Source organism: Sorghum bicolor, chromosome 2 (genome assembly GCF_000003195.3).
Source record: "Sorghum bicolor cultivar BTx623 chromosome 2, Sorghum_bicolor_NCBIv3, whole genome shotgun sequence".
Taxonomy (NCBI): domain Eukaryota; kingdom Viridiplantae; phylum Streptophyta; class Magnoliopsida; order Poales; family Poaceae; genus Sorghum; species Sorghum bicolor.
In genome coordinates, this window is record NC_012871.2 from 66,858,477 (window position 1) to 66,874,940 (window position 16,464).

The window sequence follows — 16,464 nt, forward strand, 5'->3', positions numbered from 1 at the left end:
TATTTTCGTTTGTATTTGACAAATATTGTCCAATCATGGGCTAACTAGACTCAAAAGATTCGTCTCGTCAATTTCGACCAAACTGTACAATTAGTTTTTATTTTCATCTATATTTAATACTCCATGCATGCGTCTAAAGATTCGATGTGACGGAAAATGTGAAAATTTTGCAAAATTTTCTAGGAACTAAACAAGGCCCTAGTATATATGTACAATTGTACAGCACAGTGAAATTCCACTCGCTTCTCTACAAACTATACAGCCTTTTATCTGATTCAAACCATTTGCTATTGTCCTACGGCTACAGGCAACGGCGTAGCTTTCTCACTCGTTCGAGGCGCATCTGAGCACGCTCAAGGCTGGGTTCATGGTGCCCCAAGCCGTGCCAGGTCTCTGCTTGCGTTCCACTCAGCGTTTGGAGCCTCGCCAGCTCCTCGTGGAGGGCTGTGACGTTCAAGATGGGCGCAGTGGTTGGGCGCCCATGAGCACACTGCGAGACAGTAAAGCTTATCTCCACCGTACCACAGAGTAACAGCATAAACAAGGACCAAGGATTCAACAATCTTCTTACCTGGAAGCATAGAGATGTTGCTTTCAGTTCTTCAATAATCAGACAGCACTCAGATGGTAGTAAGGAGTCGCCAAACATGATCGCTCCTACAGTAAGCCACCAAGAAACATCAAAAAGCAATGTTTTATCAAAGTGAAAATATAAAGAAATGCTTGCATGATGGGCAACCACGGGAGGGGGGTGGGGTGGGGGGGGTTAAGTAGTAACCTCTGCAAGCTTTGAAGTTAAGAATACGGAGAACTGCTGGGGGGATATCTGACGATCCATCAGTCTCATCAAGCTGGAAGAAACAGTAACAGACTAGATGTAAATGAACTCTAACAAATCTCCACATACAATTTTTTTCTCGAACATGTAGAAGAGCTGCGTATCATTATATTATAGAAGAAGGGAAACAGATAAAGAACCCTGAATAAACCACATACACATACGGGAATGTAGATTACATGCTGAAGGTGACAATTATACAAACAACCACCACAAAAAACACTAACCACTACCCATCGGGACTAGGGTTGTCATCAAGAGGTAAAGCCCCGGAGCCCCAGCCAATTCAGAGCTGGCTCATCTACAGCAAGCAGCAAGGCTCCTGGCTGTCACTAAGCTAGGCGCCAAGCCATCAAAGACACATTGGTTCCAATGTTCCCAAAGAGTCAAGGTCCACATTCCATTTTCATTCCAAAAGGTATTAAGATGAAAATCTAGGGTCATTCACTCGTATAAATTTTTGTGCAAGTGAATGAGACTGTTTTAGTAAAAAAATATAAGTTGTACATCATAAGATGGTGGCAGTTACCTGCCAAATAAACTCCATGAGATCTTTCCCAGTCAATTTGACACCCAAAATACATGGAACCTGTGTAGCATAGAAGATATTTAGTGTACATAGATACATGGCATATGACAGGTCTGGGTTCACCTTTTCAACTCGTTCTTGCCAGTAGTCTATGCACAATTTATGAATACTAAATAAGTTACAGTGGGTTTGATAGCCTATTTGGTACTATAAAACGTAAACAGATAATAAATACCAGCAGATTAGGGGAAACCATGTACATAAACTGATAAGAGACAGAAAAGCCACCATTTCCAGGAGATTAAGCAAAACACAAACATGTTGAATGGTACAGACAGAAGAAAGGGTGTTCCTTACAGCAACAAGAGTAACAAGACGGACTTGTCTCTTCAGAACGTTCATGTTCCTAAAACATAAAAAGTAAATGATCAAATGATGGTCGTATATTTGATCTATATAGATGAGGTGAATGGCTTTTGCACTTAAAGAATAGTCAGAGAATGGTGAAGCCATCCATAATAATGAAAAAAGGAGAAACAAAAAAGGAGGAAATAGGTAGTTTTTTGTGTTCTATGGGAAGATAGAAACCTAAGTTTAAGGTAGAGACTAGAGAAGACTCCAACCAGTGTACAACCACACCTTTCACCAATTGAGCTAAGCTAAATTCCTTTTGCTAACAAGACAATGTTAACACTTCATTCAAGAAAATCTTCAGGCATGTGAACAAACCATTCTCAGATAACAATGACCTAAATGTACTGTTAACATTAACTGACTAGCAAAACCTAAAAGAACAGCAAGTCTTAGATTTTTTTTATAAAAAAAAGGATTTGGAGTACCTTAATAAAGGACACTGTTTGTCATCACAGAGAGAAAAAAAAAGACAATCACAAGACATTCAAAACCTCATCAATAAAGCCCCCAAAGAAAGAAAAGAAGTCCCCAAAAAAACACATGTTATGTTAGTCAAGCACCTACTTTTTGAATGATTCAGACGAATTGCTCCCGCTGCTGATGATCCACCCCCATTTCTGAATCTGCTCAGCATACTTCTGGAACAGTTGAAACCCAGTCTCAGGGAGAGACTGAAAGAAAACTGGAGTGAGTAAAATATTGAATGTCGCATATTAGGATTGAAACAAGTTCATGAATGCTATATCACATACCAATTCTTCCTCAGAGTCCAAGTAACTAACTCCATGTCCTTCTTCTGATAAAACCTGCAGATCGCATCAGTGTACGAGTATGAAAAGCATAAAACAATGTTGAATAGTTGTTCCTGGTCAATGTATTAACAACCTTGCTACGGAGGTCCTCTAAACGTATCCTTTCATCAGCTGCATGCTGTACATGACAGTAAAAAAGGACATAACTTACTAAATCTTTTTGAAAATAAAACCATTAAATCAGCATTTCATATTTAGAAACTATTGTGCACTTAACAATATTAAAAGGACAAGTATTTCCCTAAAAATAGTTAAAACTGTAGCAGTAACAAGAAAGGTGACCAAAAGGTTTCCTGAATAAAAATTTAAGCAGCAGGTACACATCATGAGCATTTTGCCCATGATTTACCTGATCAAATGCAGCAGGCACTAAATAGTATTTCCACAACATGATTATTCCAACAAAAATAACAGGAATAGATAATATGCTAGAATCTGTAACAATGTTGTCAAAGCCCTAAAAAACCACGGTATCAATTATGAACCTGGCCCCTTGCTAAATGAGAAAATTTGAACCTGATCGACAAGGAGGATAGTTTCCCCAGATATGACAGGAATAAATTTCTTGTCCAGCTGCAACAAAACCCTTGCCTCCTCAAAGCAGTTCTTGTCAACACATTCAGGAATTAGCGAACTACAAGAGAGATGTAAGGTCCCAGAAGAAATGCTAAGTATATCATCGTAGCATCCAAAAGGACCATGCATTGACGAGTTCAAAGCCTACAAAGGGAGGTAAAGCACTCAGAAGATAGCAAGATGCATAGTAGCAAGGACGTATGGAACTCTCTATGTTAATATCCCAAACTCAAATGCATGCTTAACTGTATGCTGGACAGGGTCATCTCGCCATTTAGTTATTTGAGCAGTGGAGTCCTCAATCCCGTCAGAACATGCAACTTCAGACATTTTCACAAATATGTTCGAGCTGTTCCAAATGAGAGTGTATAACGACGGGCATAGAAAGATATTTACAAGTACTAAAGGTATATCCAGGAAACTAGGCAAGATGAGTATACCTGAAATTTAGGTCCAGAAATCCACTGCTATCAGTCTCAGGAACAGGCTGTGTTGAACTCATACATGAGATATCCACAGGTGCAGGTGCAGGTGCAGGTGGATTTTCTGCATTTGATTAGAAGTGTGTAATGTTAGTTCCCATAAAAATGCAATTCAAAAAGGGCCAAAGTTTGGATGTACCTTCGGGGTTATTGATGCAGATATCTTTATCGCTATCTGTGCTTGGTTTGCTCAGTGGCACATTTAATCTAGAGAATTTCAGTTTCCCTCTATAAAATGGTGGAGCAGATTGACTCCTAAATCTACCCTTGGAAGTCCTGGGTCTCTGATTTAGTCCAGAGTTGTGTTGATTCAGCAGATTTTGAGTAAGCAGGCTGCCATTTGCCATATTCGAAGAAGGAACATTCAAATTGCGACCATTATCACTTCTCTCAGGAGAAATATTGACTGACAACCTCATGTCAAATTTTGATTTCCAAGTTATCAGGTCTTCTTCAGAACCAAGCTGGTCGGTTGAACCACACTTATTATTGAAGTAATTAAGCGGATGTATTTCATTGTCAAAGTTATTGAAATGTTTAATTCCTTCAAATATTGTAGATGAATCATTGCTAAATCTGTCCACATCAAATCTAACATTGCTGTCAACATTATCACAGTTCCAAGAACGAAAGCATTTATCTGATTTCCTGTAAAGTGTGTGCAAGGTCCTTGGATGACTGCAAGGTGTATCAGCCAACAAGGATGGATGAGGAAAATGATTTAAAGTATCCTTGATGGAGGACCTATCTATCAAGTCACTGTTCCACAGAGCATGAATATCAGGGAAATTCATCTGGTTAGCATCAGCCTCTAACCCTTCAACACATCCAGCTGCAGTCCCCAACTTCTTACTGGCGCTGAACTTTCTCAAAACTCTACAGGAGCCCCTGGAAGTGCTACCATCATCATGATAAAATCCATTACTGAACTGTAACATCTTTGGGTAAGAAATATCAGTGATTGTTTCTGTAGTTTCATTGAATAAGCGATCCCCATTTAATTTATCAAACTTGTCATATAATCCATCCCAGCCTGAGGTTTGTGCCTTTAAGCTGGTTTTATTTTGCACAAAATCAGGTGTCGTTCCATTTGGCCTATTGAGAACCCTGAAGCAAGATTCTGGTATTTCAACTTCTGGACCAATCAGCTCAGACTCTTGTTTGTGAGCAAAAAAAACTTCAGTTGGCACATCTTCCAGCATTCCAAGATTACCAGAATATGCATACTCATGGAATATACCTTCTGTCCTTTGCCTTTTCCAACAAGTTGGGTTAACACTTGAAATGTCATCATCTAACTGGGAAGAGCCATCATCTAACCACATACAACTGCCATTTCCAGGAGAATGCATTTGCTTATACCCTAACTTGTAATCAATACTGGCAACATTGTCATTCAGGCAGAACGAATTAGTGATCCTTCCAGAGAAACAGACATTTTGAATGGATGGTTCCATAACAAAAGAAAAGCAGCCTGAATTTCTTGTTGCTCTTGTGGAACTCATATCACTGTTGGTGTCTCTGACTGCATTCCTATGCTGAGTGTTTTCGAAGTCAGCGTACTCTTTCTCGTTCTGCACATTATGATCTTTCAGGAGGCCCTTATCCAATTTCACTGCAACAGCACCGTATGAGAAAAGCTCAGAAGCTTAACAGATAAAAAGATACAAAACTGAAGTCTGTTCAACAAGTCACCAACCATGATTTTTCTGAGGCACATGGGTACCATCAGCACAACCTCCATCTCCATCTGCTAATAAAAAGGTTACAATGCATTCACACCAATAATTGTCCATTTCACAAAGACATAAGCAAGGAACATTGAGGTCACATTGTCTAACCTTTTGGTGATTGCAGTTGATGCTTCTTCCAGTAGTTTGTGACAGTTTGTTCACAGAAAACCAAGACAGTTCGCCAATCCTAGAAATGGGGAAAACAAGGGAGATTAATTAGCCAGCTACAGAGAGTAAACTATTTAGAGATGAAACAACATAATGCCATGTTTCCAAATGGGCACAAAGACATTTTGCCTAAGACACAGTCCTACTCATACAGGAACGTTAGCTACATTTTTTAACAACAGAAAAATAGTAACTGGCAGGAGAACGGAGAACCACCTATTAATATTTAGGAGAAGCCCAGGGTGTTGTACAAGAGGTGGCTAAACCAAACATTAGATACAAATGAAGCTTACTATAAACAAGGAAACTCAAAAGCATAGAGCTTTAGTGAATCACCTTGAATTCCACAATGGTTTTTGTAGGCTCAAAATGTAGATCATAGCTGGATCTAGGGCAGTAAAAGTTTAGTATAAAAGCAGGGTAGATATCAGTCTTCTGCCTCTTCCTGCTCTGAACATCTTCTTCATTCTCGCTTATAATAGAAGATTGAAAACTAGATGCCAGATTATTGAGCATATTATGAATCGGGTTCCTATTCACGAACCTTGAGTTGATATCTTTGAAAAGTCAAGGACGTCTCCAAGAATTTGAAAATAACAAATAGAAGTATATAACGGAGGATTGGTGAGGAGGATACATAAGTACTGGACATCCTGAAAAGGAGAATTGAACTTACTGAAAACACATCATCAAACTTTAGCTTCAATAGGTCATAGCTTAAACAGTGATTTTACCTTCGTACAAAACACATCTGCAGGTCCAGATATGTGACCTGAAAGAACCCAACCCTGGTCGGAGGCAGTTATCTCATGGAGACATCTGGAGACATCATCCCCAAAAAATTTTGATATGAGAGGCAAAGGGGATGAAGAAAAAGCTGTGTATAGCAACTCATCTTCACTGCATTAATAAAACAGGCATGTCAACATGTGCTGTACAAGTAAAATTGTAATAAATGTAAAAATTAATGCTTTAAGCTTAGCACAATAGATAACCTGTCAATATCAAGGAGTCTCAGTGAAATCTGTGGATGAATAAGTGCAATTTGCAGGACACACTTCTTCACATGATGTAGTTCTCTTTTCTCGCTACAGAAATATGATACAGATAAATATCAATCAAATAATATATTGACAGGTAGTAGTAACAGTTATCACATACTTAGATTGTATTTGTTTCCTCCGTACTGGTTGGTTGTAAAAAAGCTCCTGAACAACAACTGCAAAGATGAAAGGCCTGATAACTAGATCCCATAACATCAGAAAAATATAACTAACAGCCACGAGTGGGGTCTTGAATAGGCTGTCATCATCTTACACTATGTACTATTACGAATATACTGCCACTACTCTGTTTCAAGGAGAAAATAAAACAGTTACCAGTGGTGCCGACAACTTCCCTCTTGTCATCTATCCCCAGATGTAAGCATTTAGATCCCTGTGCAATTGTCACAAGAACTCAGATGCACTAACAATGGATAAATCATGATTAAAGAAGCTCAGTGTTACGATCATGCCTTTATTATCTTGCAATATGAATTTGGTCGCCCACGAGCTTTCGTCCTGACTTCAACCACAGAGATATCAGAAAGTGATGCGAGTGCTTCTCCATTTCGTCCAAAACTTCTGGAACTAAGCTCCTCGTTGACCATCACATTATGAAATTTGGATGTTGCTGTTATACAGTTATAGTAAAAGCAAAGTATGTATCATTAGCACAGTTGAACCACATGCTGCCATTGAGTATTTTTAGTCATTCAGAACCTACACACATTTCAGGTAATGAGCCTATGCCCTATGCTTAACGAAAAACAAGTAACATAGTCAGTTTTAGCACTAATGGCAGGGCTCCCAGCTTGTTAAATAAATAAAAATAATAATGTTTTTTAACAAACAGAATGGATGTCATTTTTGTTGTTATGTCCTAAGCAAATCAGGAATTCACTATTCTGCATCTGATATCTGTAGAATAAGATGAACATCCAGAAAACCATTTTTCTTTATGTTGTATCATTTACAGCGATAGAATTTAACATAACAAACAGTCTCATGAAATGAAGGAAAACTGAGAAAGATAGAAAATAAATAATAATAAGTTCTGGCTTACTATATTTTTCTCCCAAAAGAACCAATTCATCTCGTGTAATACCACAACCTGCAATTCGTACGATATATGGCAATAATGTTTTTGAAAGATAAACATCTATAAGATTTTTTACAGAAAAAAGAAAAGTATAGGTACATACCATCATCTTCCACTTTTACATAACAAGCTCTGATGTTTACTGCGATGTCAATCTGAAATTCAAATAGAACAAATGCATGTTGATAATGCATGGCATAGAAGACATTATACGTTGTTTTTCCCTTCTCCACATGTAAAGCAATACCTTACTCGCGTTCGCATCAATGCTATTATATATCAACTCCTCAATAACCCTTGGCAGGTCAGACAGAATAACACTTGAGCGCAAGGAACTATGGACACTCTTCGGCAAGCGCTTTATGGTCTGCATCTACTCATTCTGGGAAAAACATGCTGAAATAAGAAAATAGTTGATAATGAAAGACATATGCTAGCATAATAAATGGGTAACGTAAAATTTCTGCTCAATAAGTATGTTGAAACCAAAGTTTTAAACAGCATTTGTAGTGGCATGCAGCAAGACAACAAAATATGGGTATTGTCATTCCCAAGCCAAAATAAAATGTCCAGTCCAGCTTTAAAAAAAAAATAACCCCAATCCAAAAATACAAACAGATCTTGCCAACTAAGTCTTCAAATTAGTCGATATTTGCAAAGCTCTACTATCTACAGGTAGAAAATGCACACTGATTAACTGAATCAATGAATGACGATATCAATTATGCTAGGACCAGATAAAAAATTGAAATTAGAAATTCTCTTGGCAGCTCGGTAAATCGGTCCTCGCCCACGGCTGCGCATGCGTGGCTACCAGGTGCGGATCCAATAAAGGAGATGGGATAATTTTTGGAAAATCAAAATTAGTAGGCATACTACATGTATACGCTTGTGGTTAGATCCGATCCGAATACAGATGGCCAAATAGCTTAAATGAGGGTTCGGGTGCTCAGTTTTGCACAGGAGAAAGAGAAGATAAGGGGCGGGCATACCCAGTGGTGGATCCAGGAATGGAGCTTTAAGATGGCTTAGCATCAAGGCCAATTCACCATGTAAATTGATGATGACATTAAATTCAAAACCAAAAAAAAAATCAACTGTTGAGTATTATGTATTTCTGTCAAATAATACATATAGAGAATTTCTGCCAAAAAAAAAACTAGTAGAGTATTTCTATCAAATTGAGCAATACTTACAAGGATTCATGTTTTTAACTAGCCAATTAACTTCCATTCCTTTTCTTACATGAACTGATTAAAAATTAACAACCGACAATTAAAATGGGATGAAATAATGAATCAATACTTCAATCATGTGTTTACAGTTTCCATAAGCTGCTAAGCACAACACTGCAGTCTACTGGTCAATCGAGAGGGAGGGAATACAGTTGCCGACTTGCCACGCGGCCGCGCGGAAGTGGCCACGGGCCTGGATGCCGGGGGCGTCGTCGTGCCCCGAGAAGCCGGCGGGCAGCGACGGGAGGCTGCCTAGGTGCCTGGCTAGGGGGACGGAATTGGAGGAGGAGGAGGAGGAGGAGGAGGAGGAGGCGCCGAGGGGATGGATTTGGGGAGGTGGCAGGAGGCGCCGAGGAGCCGGCGCGCAGCGACGAGGAGGACGGGACTGCAGGAGGCGGGACTGGCGGAGGACGCCGGACGGGACGGGCTCACAAATTCTATGCGGGAACGTTCTGGGCCGATTTCTAGTCTTCTTTTATGCGTGCACGCCCATGTAGACTGGTTCAGTCTTGAGTCTCTTCGTTTCTTTTTCCTTTTTTTTTCTCTTTTGCCATGACATTTTTTATTTATTTTTCTGATTTTATTTTTCTTCTAACTATTTTTGTTATCAATATAACCATTTCGAGTGTTCTTTTTAAATTTAGATTTTAATTTATTTTTATAATTTTTTTATTTCACATTATTTTTATAGTGTGACGTGTGTATATATACGAAAAAATACTGAGAAGTACTAAACAACATTAAGTATCATTTAGTCGTACACCTAGGACCACGAAATACTGAACAATACTAAACACAAGTACTGACAATACTAAATTTTGTTCAATATAACAGTTTAGTATAGAATAGCACTTATAGTGATGATTATGACTTCAATAATATGGAGTATAAGTCAATCAACAGCGTCCATAAATAGTTACAAGGGGTGATGCGAAAGGGCCTGTAGGCTACTGCCCTATGGTTGTAACTTACACAAGAGACTTAGTAGCACTAAGTCCCGTATTCGACTCCTTATGGAAACGAATACTCCGGCGGCATACTTTTAGTAGTAGACGATGTTTTCATCGCTAGCGATGTCTATGATGACTTTGTCAATTTTAAAGATTTGCCAACCCAAATTTGAAGATGCTTATAGAGGTAGAATTCGTGTACATGCGTTCATTAGGAGGAAGTTTGCGTGCATTGTGAGTTTCTAAGTTCGCAAAAAAAAAGTTATAAGCGTGAAAACCCTCCTAAAAATCATTTATTGCACTACTACACAAAATAGTTTTCAGGGATATATGATTTCAATTGGCATAAGAAGTGTCGGTGTTTTTATCTTTGAGTAATAAAATTCTTAGTACTCCCTCCGCTCTATAACAGAAGTTGCTATGGAATTTGTGTTGGTTAAATTTCTTAAATTTAATTAGATTTATAAAAAATATTAGCAACGCTTATATCTCCAAATAAGTTAATAATTAAAATATATTCAATGACCTATCTAATAATTATACTAAATATATAACAAAAATATTAATATTCTCTTATTCCACCCGGTGTATCATTCAACGTTTGTTTTTATGGAGTGGTTCTGCTAGCCTAAAACTGTAGAGCGGTTCCGCAAGCCAAAAGCATTAACTTAATTGTGAATATTAATTTTTGGTATATCTAGCGGCAAGCCTAAAACTGTAAATCATAGTACTCAGATTCATCTCAAGAACAACAAATGATTATAGAGGATGCAAATTAAGACCTAACGCCTAACTTCTACAACAGCCCAGATGAGTTAGTTGCTCAGAGATCAATGACTACTAGCTCGTGATGGACATGACAATGGATCCGCGAGTGTCATACGTGTTCCACAAATATAATCACATAAGAAACGGAATATCTGGAAAATGCCAGTGCAGCGAATCATTCAAATCAAAAATCAGATTCAGAGCAACAATTCACGCTCCCAGTTACTAACACAAGACCACGGGTCCCATGGCTACAAAAATTGGCAAATACGGAGTACAATGTAAGAAGAACAGAAGGCCCTGTCATCTCTCTCTTCACCTGTGGCTGCGGTCCCGGTCACGCTCCCGACTTCTCTCATACTTGTCATTTCTCTCTTCACCTGTGGCGGCGGTCCCGGTCACGCTCCTGACTTCTCTCATACTCATGGTCTCTTCTCCTCTCCCTCCCCCTTTCCCTTTCACGGTCTCTGCTCCGGCTCCTGCTCCGGCGTTGGTCCCTTCCATGATCACCTCTATCTCTGTTCCTGGTTTCCTTTTCATCATAGTCATCCCTACGACGATCCCTGCTCCTCTCCCTGCCTTCCCTTTCACTAGAACCTACAGCAGTGAATTAACACCAAGTCATGTGGAGCACTGTCAGTAAATTCATAGCAAAAACTACCCCCCCCCCCCACACACACACACACACAAATACAGCAGATGTTCAAATGACAATCACCAAAAAGCAGAAACTAGACGATAAATAGTCCCGAAACAGTCTGAATCGGGGAGTTCAAATCCAAAGTGTGTCAGAAGAATACCTCGATGCTCAACTTCCCATCCAGCACGTCCAGACCCAGGAAGTGCCTGTGCACTTTCAGTATGCAGAGCTTTAGAGCGAAATTTCTTTTTCAGGTTGCCAAATTCATCATAGATCTCTCCATCATCCTTGAGACAAGCCAAATTTAGACATGGAAACAAGTGGTCACTACATATACAAAAATATAATGTTCAGCAAACATCCTACCTCCTCAGCCTCCTTCCGACGTTTTTTAACTTCCTCTAGTTCTTCTTCATCAAGCTCTTTGTACCCACCACCACGGCCACCCCTAAAATAAAAAAAAATTGGCAAGGCAAACCTTGATATTTGAATAAGCACCTTTTGGTTACAAATAGTTAAATGCACTGTTGCTCACTTAATGGGCATGACATACAAAACACCCACAGTGTGCCCGTTTTTCACATTACATTTCAACAACATGCACTGCATGATTCACAACTAACCACTCAACAATTGCCAATGGGTCAAAGTGGCACTGCACCTCCTAGTCAACTTATGAGCCCAAAAGCCAAAAACTGGTCACATAAAGGGCACAATGTCACTGCAATTGAGCTGCAGTGTTTTAAGTAGTATCCTACTGTTGCTGTGTGGCAAAATCCATCCTGGCTGTGAGTGCATCAGGTGCAAAAGCATGATGTTTATCTATTAGCAAACAACCCTTATTAATCCCTTGCCACATATAACAAATGAGCGCTGACATTCTTCTTTACATGAATTGTTATTACAATTCACAGTATGTTTAATATTCCTGAATTGGTATTATAATTTACAAGATGTTTAGGGTACCTGCTAGAGTATAATTTATATTATCATCTTAAATAATATGTTTTAAACCAACCACATGCAAATAGTGCCCTTGTACTTACCTCACACCACCTTCATTGGTACCAGGCTTGGAGGTGTTACATATATTACATTTGGTCCGCTTAGCCCAGTTGATGTTGCCACACCTGGAACACAAATGAAGTTAGGTTTTATATCGTCATATCAGACAGCAAGTTTATAATAATATGAAGTATAAAAATTGCTGCAGAGGGTGGCAGTCAAATTTGAGATGTAAAAAAAGCCCACAATAAAAGGGTGTCGAAAGCACTGTCTTATCGATTTCATGGGGCAGAAATTATATGATGCATACAAATAAATGTGAAGAAATGAAGATCAAAATCAATAGAGGTATCAAATATCCAAATCTACGAAACAGAAAAACTTAAGTCTTAGCCTCTTACATTGGACACGGCCAATCATTTGGGCCAAACAATCCAGGTGGACCACCAACAGCAGCAGCAGCACCAGCACGGCTGCTTCCTCTTGCATCTGAGCTACCACGGCCTCTACCCCTACCACCACCGCCGCCTCCACCACCACCAGCACCAGCAGGGCGTGCAGCTCCACAGCGATTACAAACACCACGGAAGGCAAAATTTACATTGCCACAACTGAGAGAAGAAATCATCTCAGATAATCAGAAAGAAAGATAACAACGTGAAGACCATACTAGTCAACTAGTGAACTGAAGTGATAGAGAAGTCGCTCACCAATCATAACAGACCTTGTATTTGGACACATCCAATCCCCATCTTGCTGCCAGGCCTTGCCTGGACCATCACCACGTCCTCTACCTCTGCCTGCTCCGTTATCCAGTTCATCTTGTTCACCGACACCAGCAATGATGTTCAAACTTGTGGGGTTATCAAATGCTTCTTTGCTTTTTGACTCGGCTATGTGAACCTGAATAGTGCTCCCATGGAAATCCTTGTTATTGAACCATTCCACAGCAGCTGAAGCAGCATGTGGATCCTCATAGGTGACTGTTGCATCACCCTTTGGTTCATTGGTAACTTTGTCCCTATATATCCAAATTTTGGGGCGCCCAGTCCTTTTGTCCTTCTGTTGCAATTTTACAGCAGAGACGAGGCTAAGTGTTCTTTAAATGGAATTGAAACTGTTTAAACAATCTTAAAGAATTTGGTAGTGGCCGAAAAAAATGTTACCTGGTAAGACCCATACCTTTAGCAACCCTATGGTGCCAAAATATTCAGCCAACATATCCTCATCAGTTCCAGGAGGTAGATTGCAGACATACACACAACCATTTGGGGGCCCTCTTGACATATACCCAGCCATCTGTAACAAACCACCAAGTTATGGAAGAGTAATACCAAGGTTCAAAAAGGCGACGCCTTAGGCGCGCCGAGGCGCGACTAGATGCTAGTCGGAGGGTGTCCGCCTGGCCTATGGGGGTAGGCGGACCCCTAGGCGGCGGTGGCTCGTCGGCGGCGCCGGTGGGGGAGGTGGAGGGGGTACTGCGGCGCCGCGGTGTCCCCACGTGCAGATCCAGTGACCTGGGGACGAGGCGCAGCAGAGAGAGCCGGCAGCGGAGAACGAGACGCAGCAGAGCGCGCCGGCAGCGGCAGAGGAGGCAGGGAATCGGGCGGCAGAGGAGGAGGAAGAGGATGCGGAGGAGGAGGAGGAGGTGGCAGGCGTGGCTGGGAAGAGACGGGTTGTGGTGGGGGCGGCAGGGAGGAGTCGGTGGTGGATCTGGCGGCGGGAGGAAGGAACAGGCAAGAGGCTCGGGGCTGGAAGAGACGCGTCAAGCGGGTGCGAGACTCGGGACGAGCAGGGGAGAGGATAGGGCTTCGGTGGGGGCTGTGGAGCTAGTTGGGCCATTAAATGGGCCTTTTCTTCTTTCTCCCCCATTCTGATTTTCTATTTTTTCTTTTCTTTTAAGTATATTTAAGTATATATATGTATTAGCTACCGTCTAGGAAAACACACCTTGGCTCTAGGGTATGGGTCAGCGCCTAGAAACCGCCTAGCACTTTCTTAAACTTTGAGTAATACCATTGTTTCAGTTTGTCTTGCTTCATAAAATACTAAAGAGGTATGAAGTAGACAATATACGGGCATAATAAAGCATTGAGAATAAAAGAATGAATTGAATAGAATATTGTGGGTTCGTAATAAAAGGCAAGGAGTAAACCTAAAATATGTTGAAGTTGAGAGTATAAGCATTGAACAGCCGCCAGTTAATTTGTAAACCGAATTAATTTGTTTGCAAAAGTTCAGACTTAAAATACTAGGGCATTTCAGTTGACTATCCCTTCTAGGAGATCTGCAATTTTAGAAGACTTGTGCCATGAAACCTTGAAGTTCAATTATTAGTTAGTAGGAATGTGGATTCCAGTATGAAGATAATAAGGAAAGAAAAGACAAAGAAACCCAAAAAAAACAAGTGAACTGTATGTTGTATAGTTATCAATTTATCATTACCAGATAAGAAAGGAACACCAGGTGTCAGCTCCCCAGAAATCTGTAAGCTAATCAACAATGCTGTGTGACGACATTTCTTTTACCATCCAACCATTTGCATAAGAGCTCTCAACTAAAGGTAGACGTAAATTTACACTAACAACTGACAAGCTAAGGCCGTGTTTAGTTGGTGAAGAGAAAATTTTCGTGACACTGTAGCACTTTCGTTTGTTTATGGTAATTATTGTCCAACTATGGACTAACTAGGCTCAAAAGATTTGTCTCGTACATTTCGACTAAACTGTGCAATTAGTTTTTATTTTCATCTATATTTAATACTCCATGTATGCGTCTAAAGATTCGATGTGACTGGGAATCTTGAAAAAATTTAGGTTTTGGGGTGGAAGTAAACAAAGCCTAAGTCCAGACAGCAGATAAAACTGGTAGGAGAAAAATATGCAACAGATACAACGTATCAAACCCCATAGGTTATCAGATTTGGATCACACAAGGGCATAAGTTCAGCAGGACACACATGTAACGAAGCGTTTTGTTCGGTGGAATGTAACATAATCTAATTACTCCTGGGACTAGATAACGTTACAGCTGTTTGTTTTGGTCCTTCCTGTTATGAGATACCGTGTAATCAAATAGCGTTCAATTCATTGTCGCTACCGCCACTCCTCGACCCCTTTCTCATCACATCGTTGATCTCTCTTTGCAATACCATTACCATGTCCGATCCAACCAAAGTCTGGAATCAATGATCCCACCAATCAAACCCCAGTGAATTGATTCCATTTACAGTTACCCGAGGACAAACCAACACAATCTAAATTGTAATCAAGAGCAGCATGACAGGAAGCGAAGGACACAATGAATCTCACGAACATCTAGAACGTCAAAACAGCCTCGCAGACACAGGAACCGCGACAAAGGGATCAAATCCACCGCAGATACTAGGAGGGTCACGACGTACCATCCTCCCCAATAGGGCGGACCTAGCAGTTTTTACACATGTATACCCGAAAATTTTTGCCCAAAAAAACGAAGTTCGTCTGCATAATACACGTATAAAGTTCTAATTCGATCAGATCCGAATACAAATAGACAAATAGCTCATGTTAGGGTTTGGGTGCTCGGTTTCGCACGACAGGAAGGAAGAGAGAGGGCAGGCAAACCTGGTGGGTGCTTGTCGCCGGCGAAGTGCTCAACGAAGGCCTAGGCACCTGGCGTAGAGCGGCGGCGGCGGCGGTGGCGTTGGTGGCGGAGGCGGCGGCGGCTGTAGCGGTCGCCCTCGCAGGAGCGCGCACGCGGGGTGAACGGGAAGCAGGGTTTGTTGGATGCGGATTCACAGTGACTACCCATGGGCAAGTCACGCCGTGACTTTCTCCCTACCATCCACCCTCCAAGCAAGATCCAAGGGGCGAGATCGATTTGAAACCTATGATTTTTTTACTAGTAACTTGCTCCTGCGGTGTAACGGAAACAAAACAATGTCCATACGAAATCGCCAAAGGTCATGGTATTAGGTCTACTTTTATTTGTATTTAAAAAATATTATCAAATCGTAGACTAATTAGGTTCAAAAGATTCGTCTCGTAAATTACATGTACTATGTAACTAATTGTTTTTTTTATTTATATTTAGTGGTCCATGCATGTGCTGCAAGATTTGATGTAATGAAAAATGTGAAAAATTTTGTAAAATATTTTAGGAACTAAACAAGGCCTAGGGACGCATGTAAG

At 40.5% G+C, this 16,464-nt stretch overlaps 2 protein-coding genes across 3 annotated transcripts; both read right to left on the minus strand.

Annotated features, from left to right (window-relative positions):
* On the minus strand, positions 148-9,366 carry LOC8077226 (DNA mismatch repair protein MLH3). 2 transcript variants are annotated; one of them, XM_021454446.1, is made up of 25 exons: positions 8,687-9,366; positions 7,942-8,076; positions 7,798-7,849; positions 7,659-7,706; positions 7,069-7,226; positions 6,932-6,989; positions 6,714-6,771; positions 6,548-6,640; positions 6,287-6,452; positions 6,190-6,205; positions 5,889-6,109; positions 5,493-5,571; positions 5,351-5,404; positions 3,791-5,266; positions 3,610-3,715; positions 3,416-3,518; positions 3,110-3,313; positions 2,667-2,711; positions 2,534-2,587; positions 2,346-2,452; positions 1,725-1,773; positions 1,368-1,427; positions 779-851; positions 572-657; positions 148-490 (listed from the first exon to the last, which is right to left on the minus strand). In XM_021454446.1, exons 2-25 carry the CDS (start codon positions 8,065-8,067, stop codon positions 302-304), a joined length of 3,681 nt encoding a protein of 1,226 aa, XP_021310121.1. In that variant the 5' UTR covers positions 8,068-8,076; positions 8,687-9,366; the 3' UTR covers positions 148-301. The 2 variants fall into 2 exon arrangements, 1 of the variants encoding a protein (XP_021310121.1); XR_002450356.1 differs by lacking the exons at positions 148-490; positions 572-657 and having other exon boundaries at positions 819-851; positions 2,534-2,577.
* Positions 10,764-16,076, minus strand: LOC8077228 (transcription initiation factor TFIID subunit 15). The gene is made up of 8 exons (XM_002462754.2): positions 15,898-16,076; positions 13,475-13,591; positions 13,017-13,354; positions 12,694-12,903; positions 12,334-12,417; positions 11,654-11,735; positions 11,448-11,574; positions 10,764-11,244 (listed from the first exon to the last, which is right to left on the minus strand). The coding sequence occupies exons 2-8, from the start codon at positions 13,589-13,591 to the stop codon at positions 11,024-11,026; spliced, it is 1,179 nt and encodes a 392-aa protein (XP_002462799.1). The 5' UTR covers positions 15,898-16,076; the 3' UTR covers positions 10,764-11,023.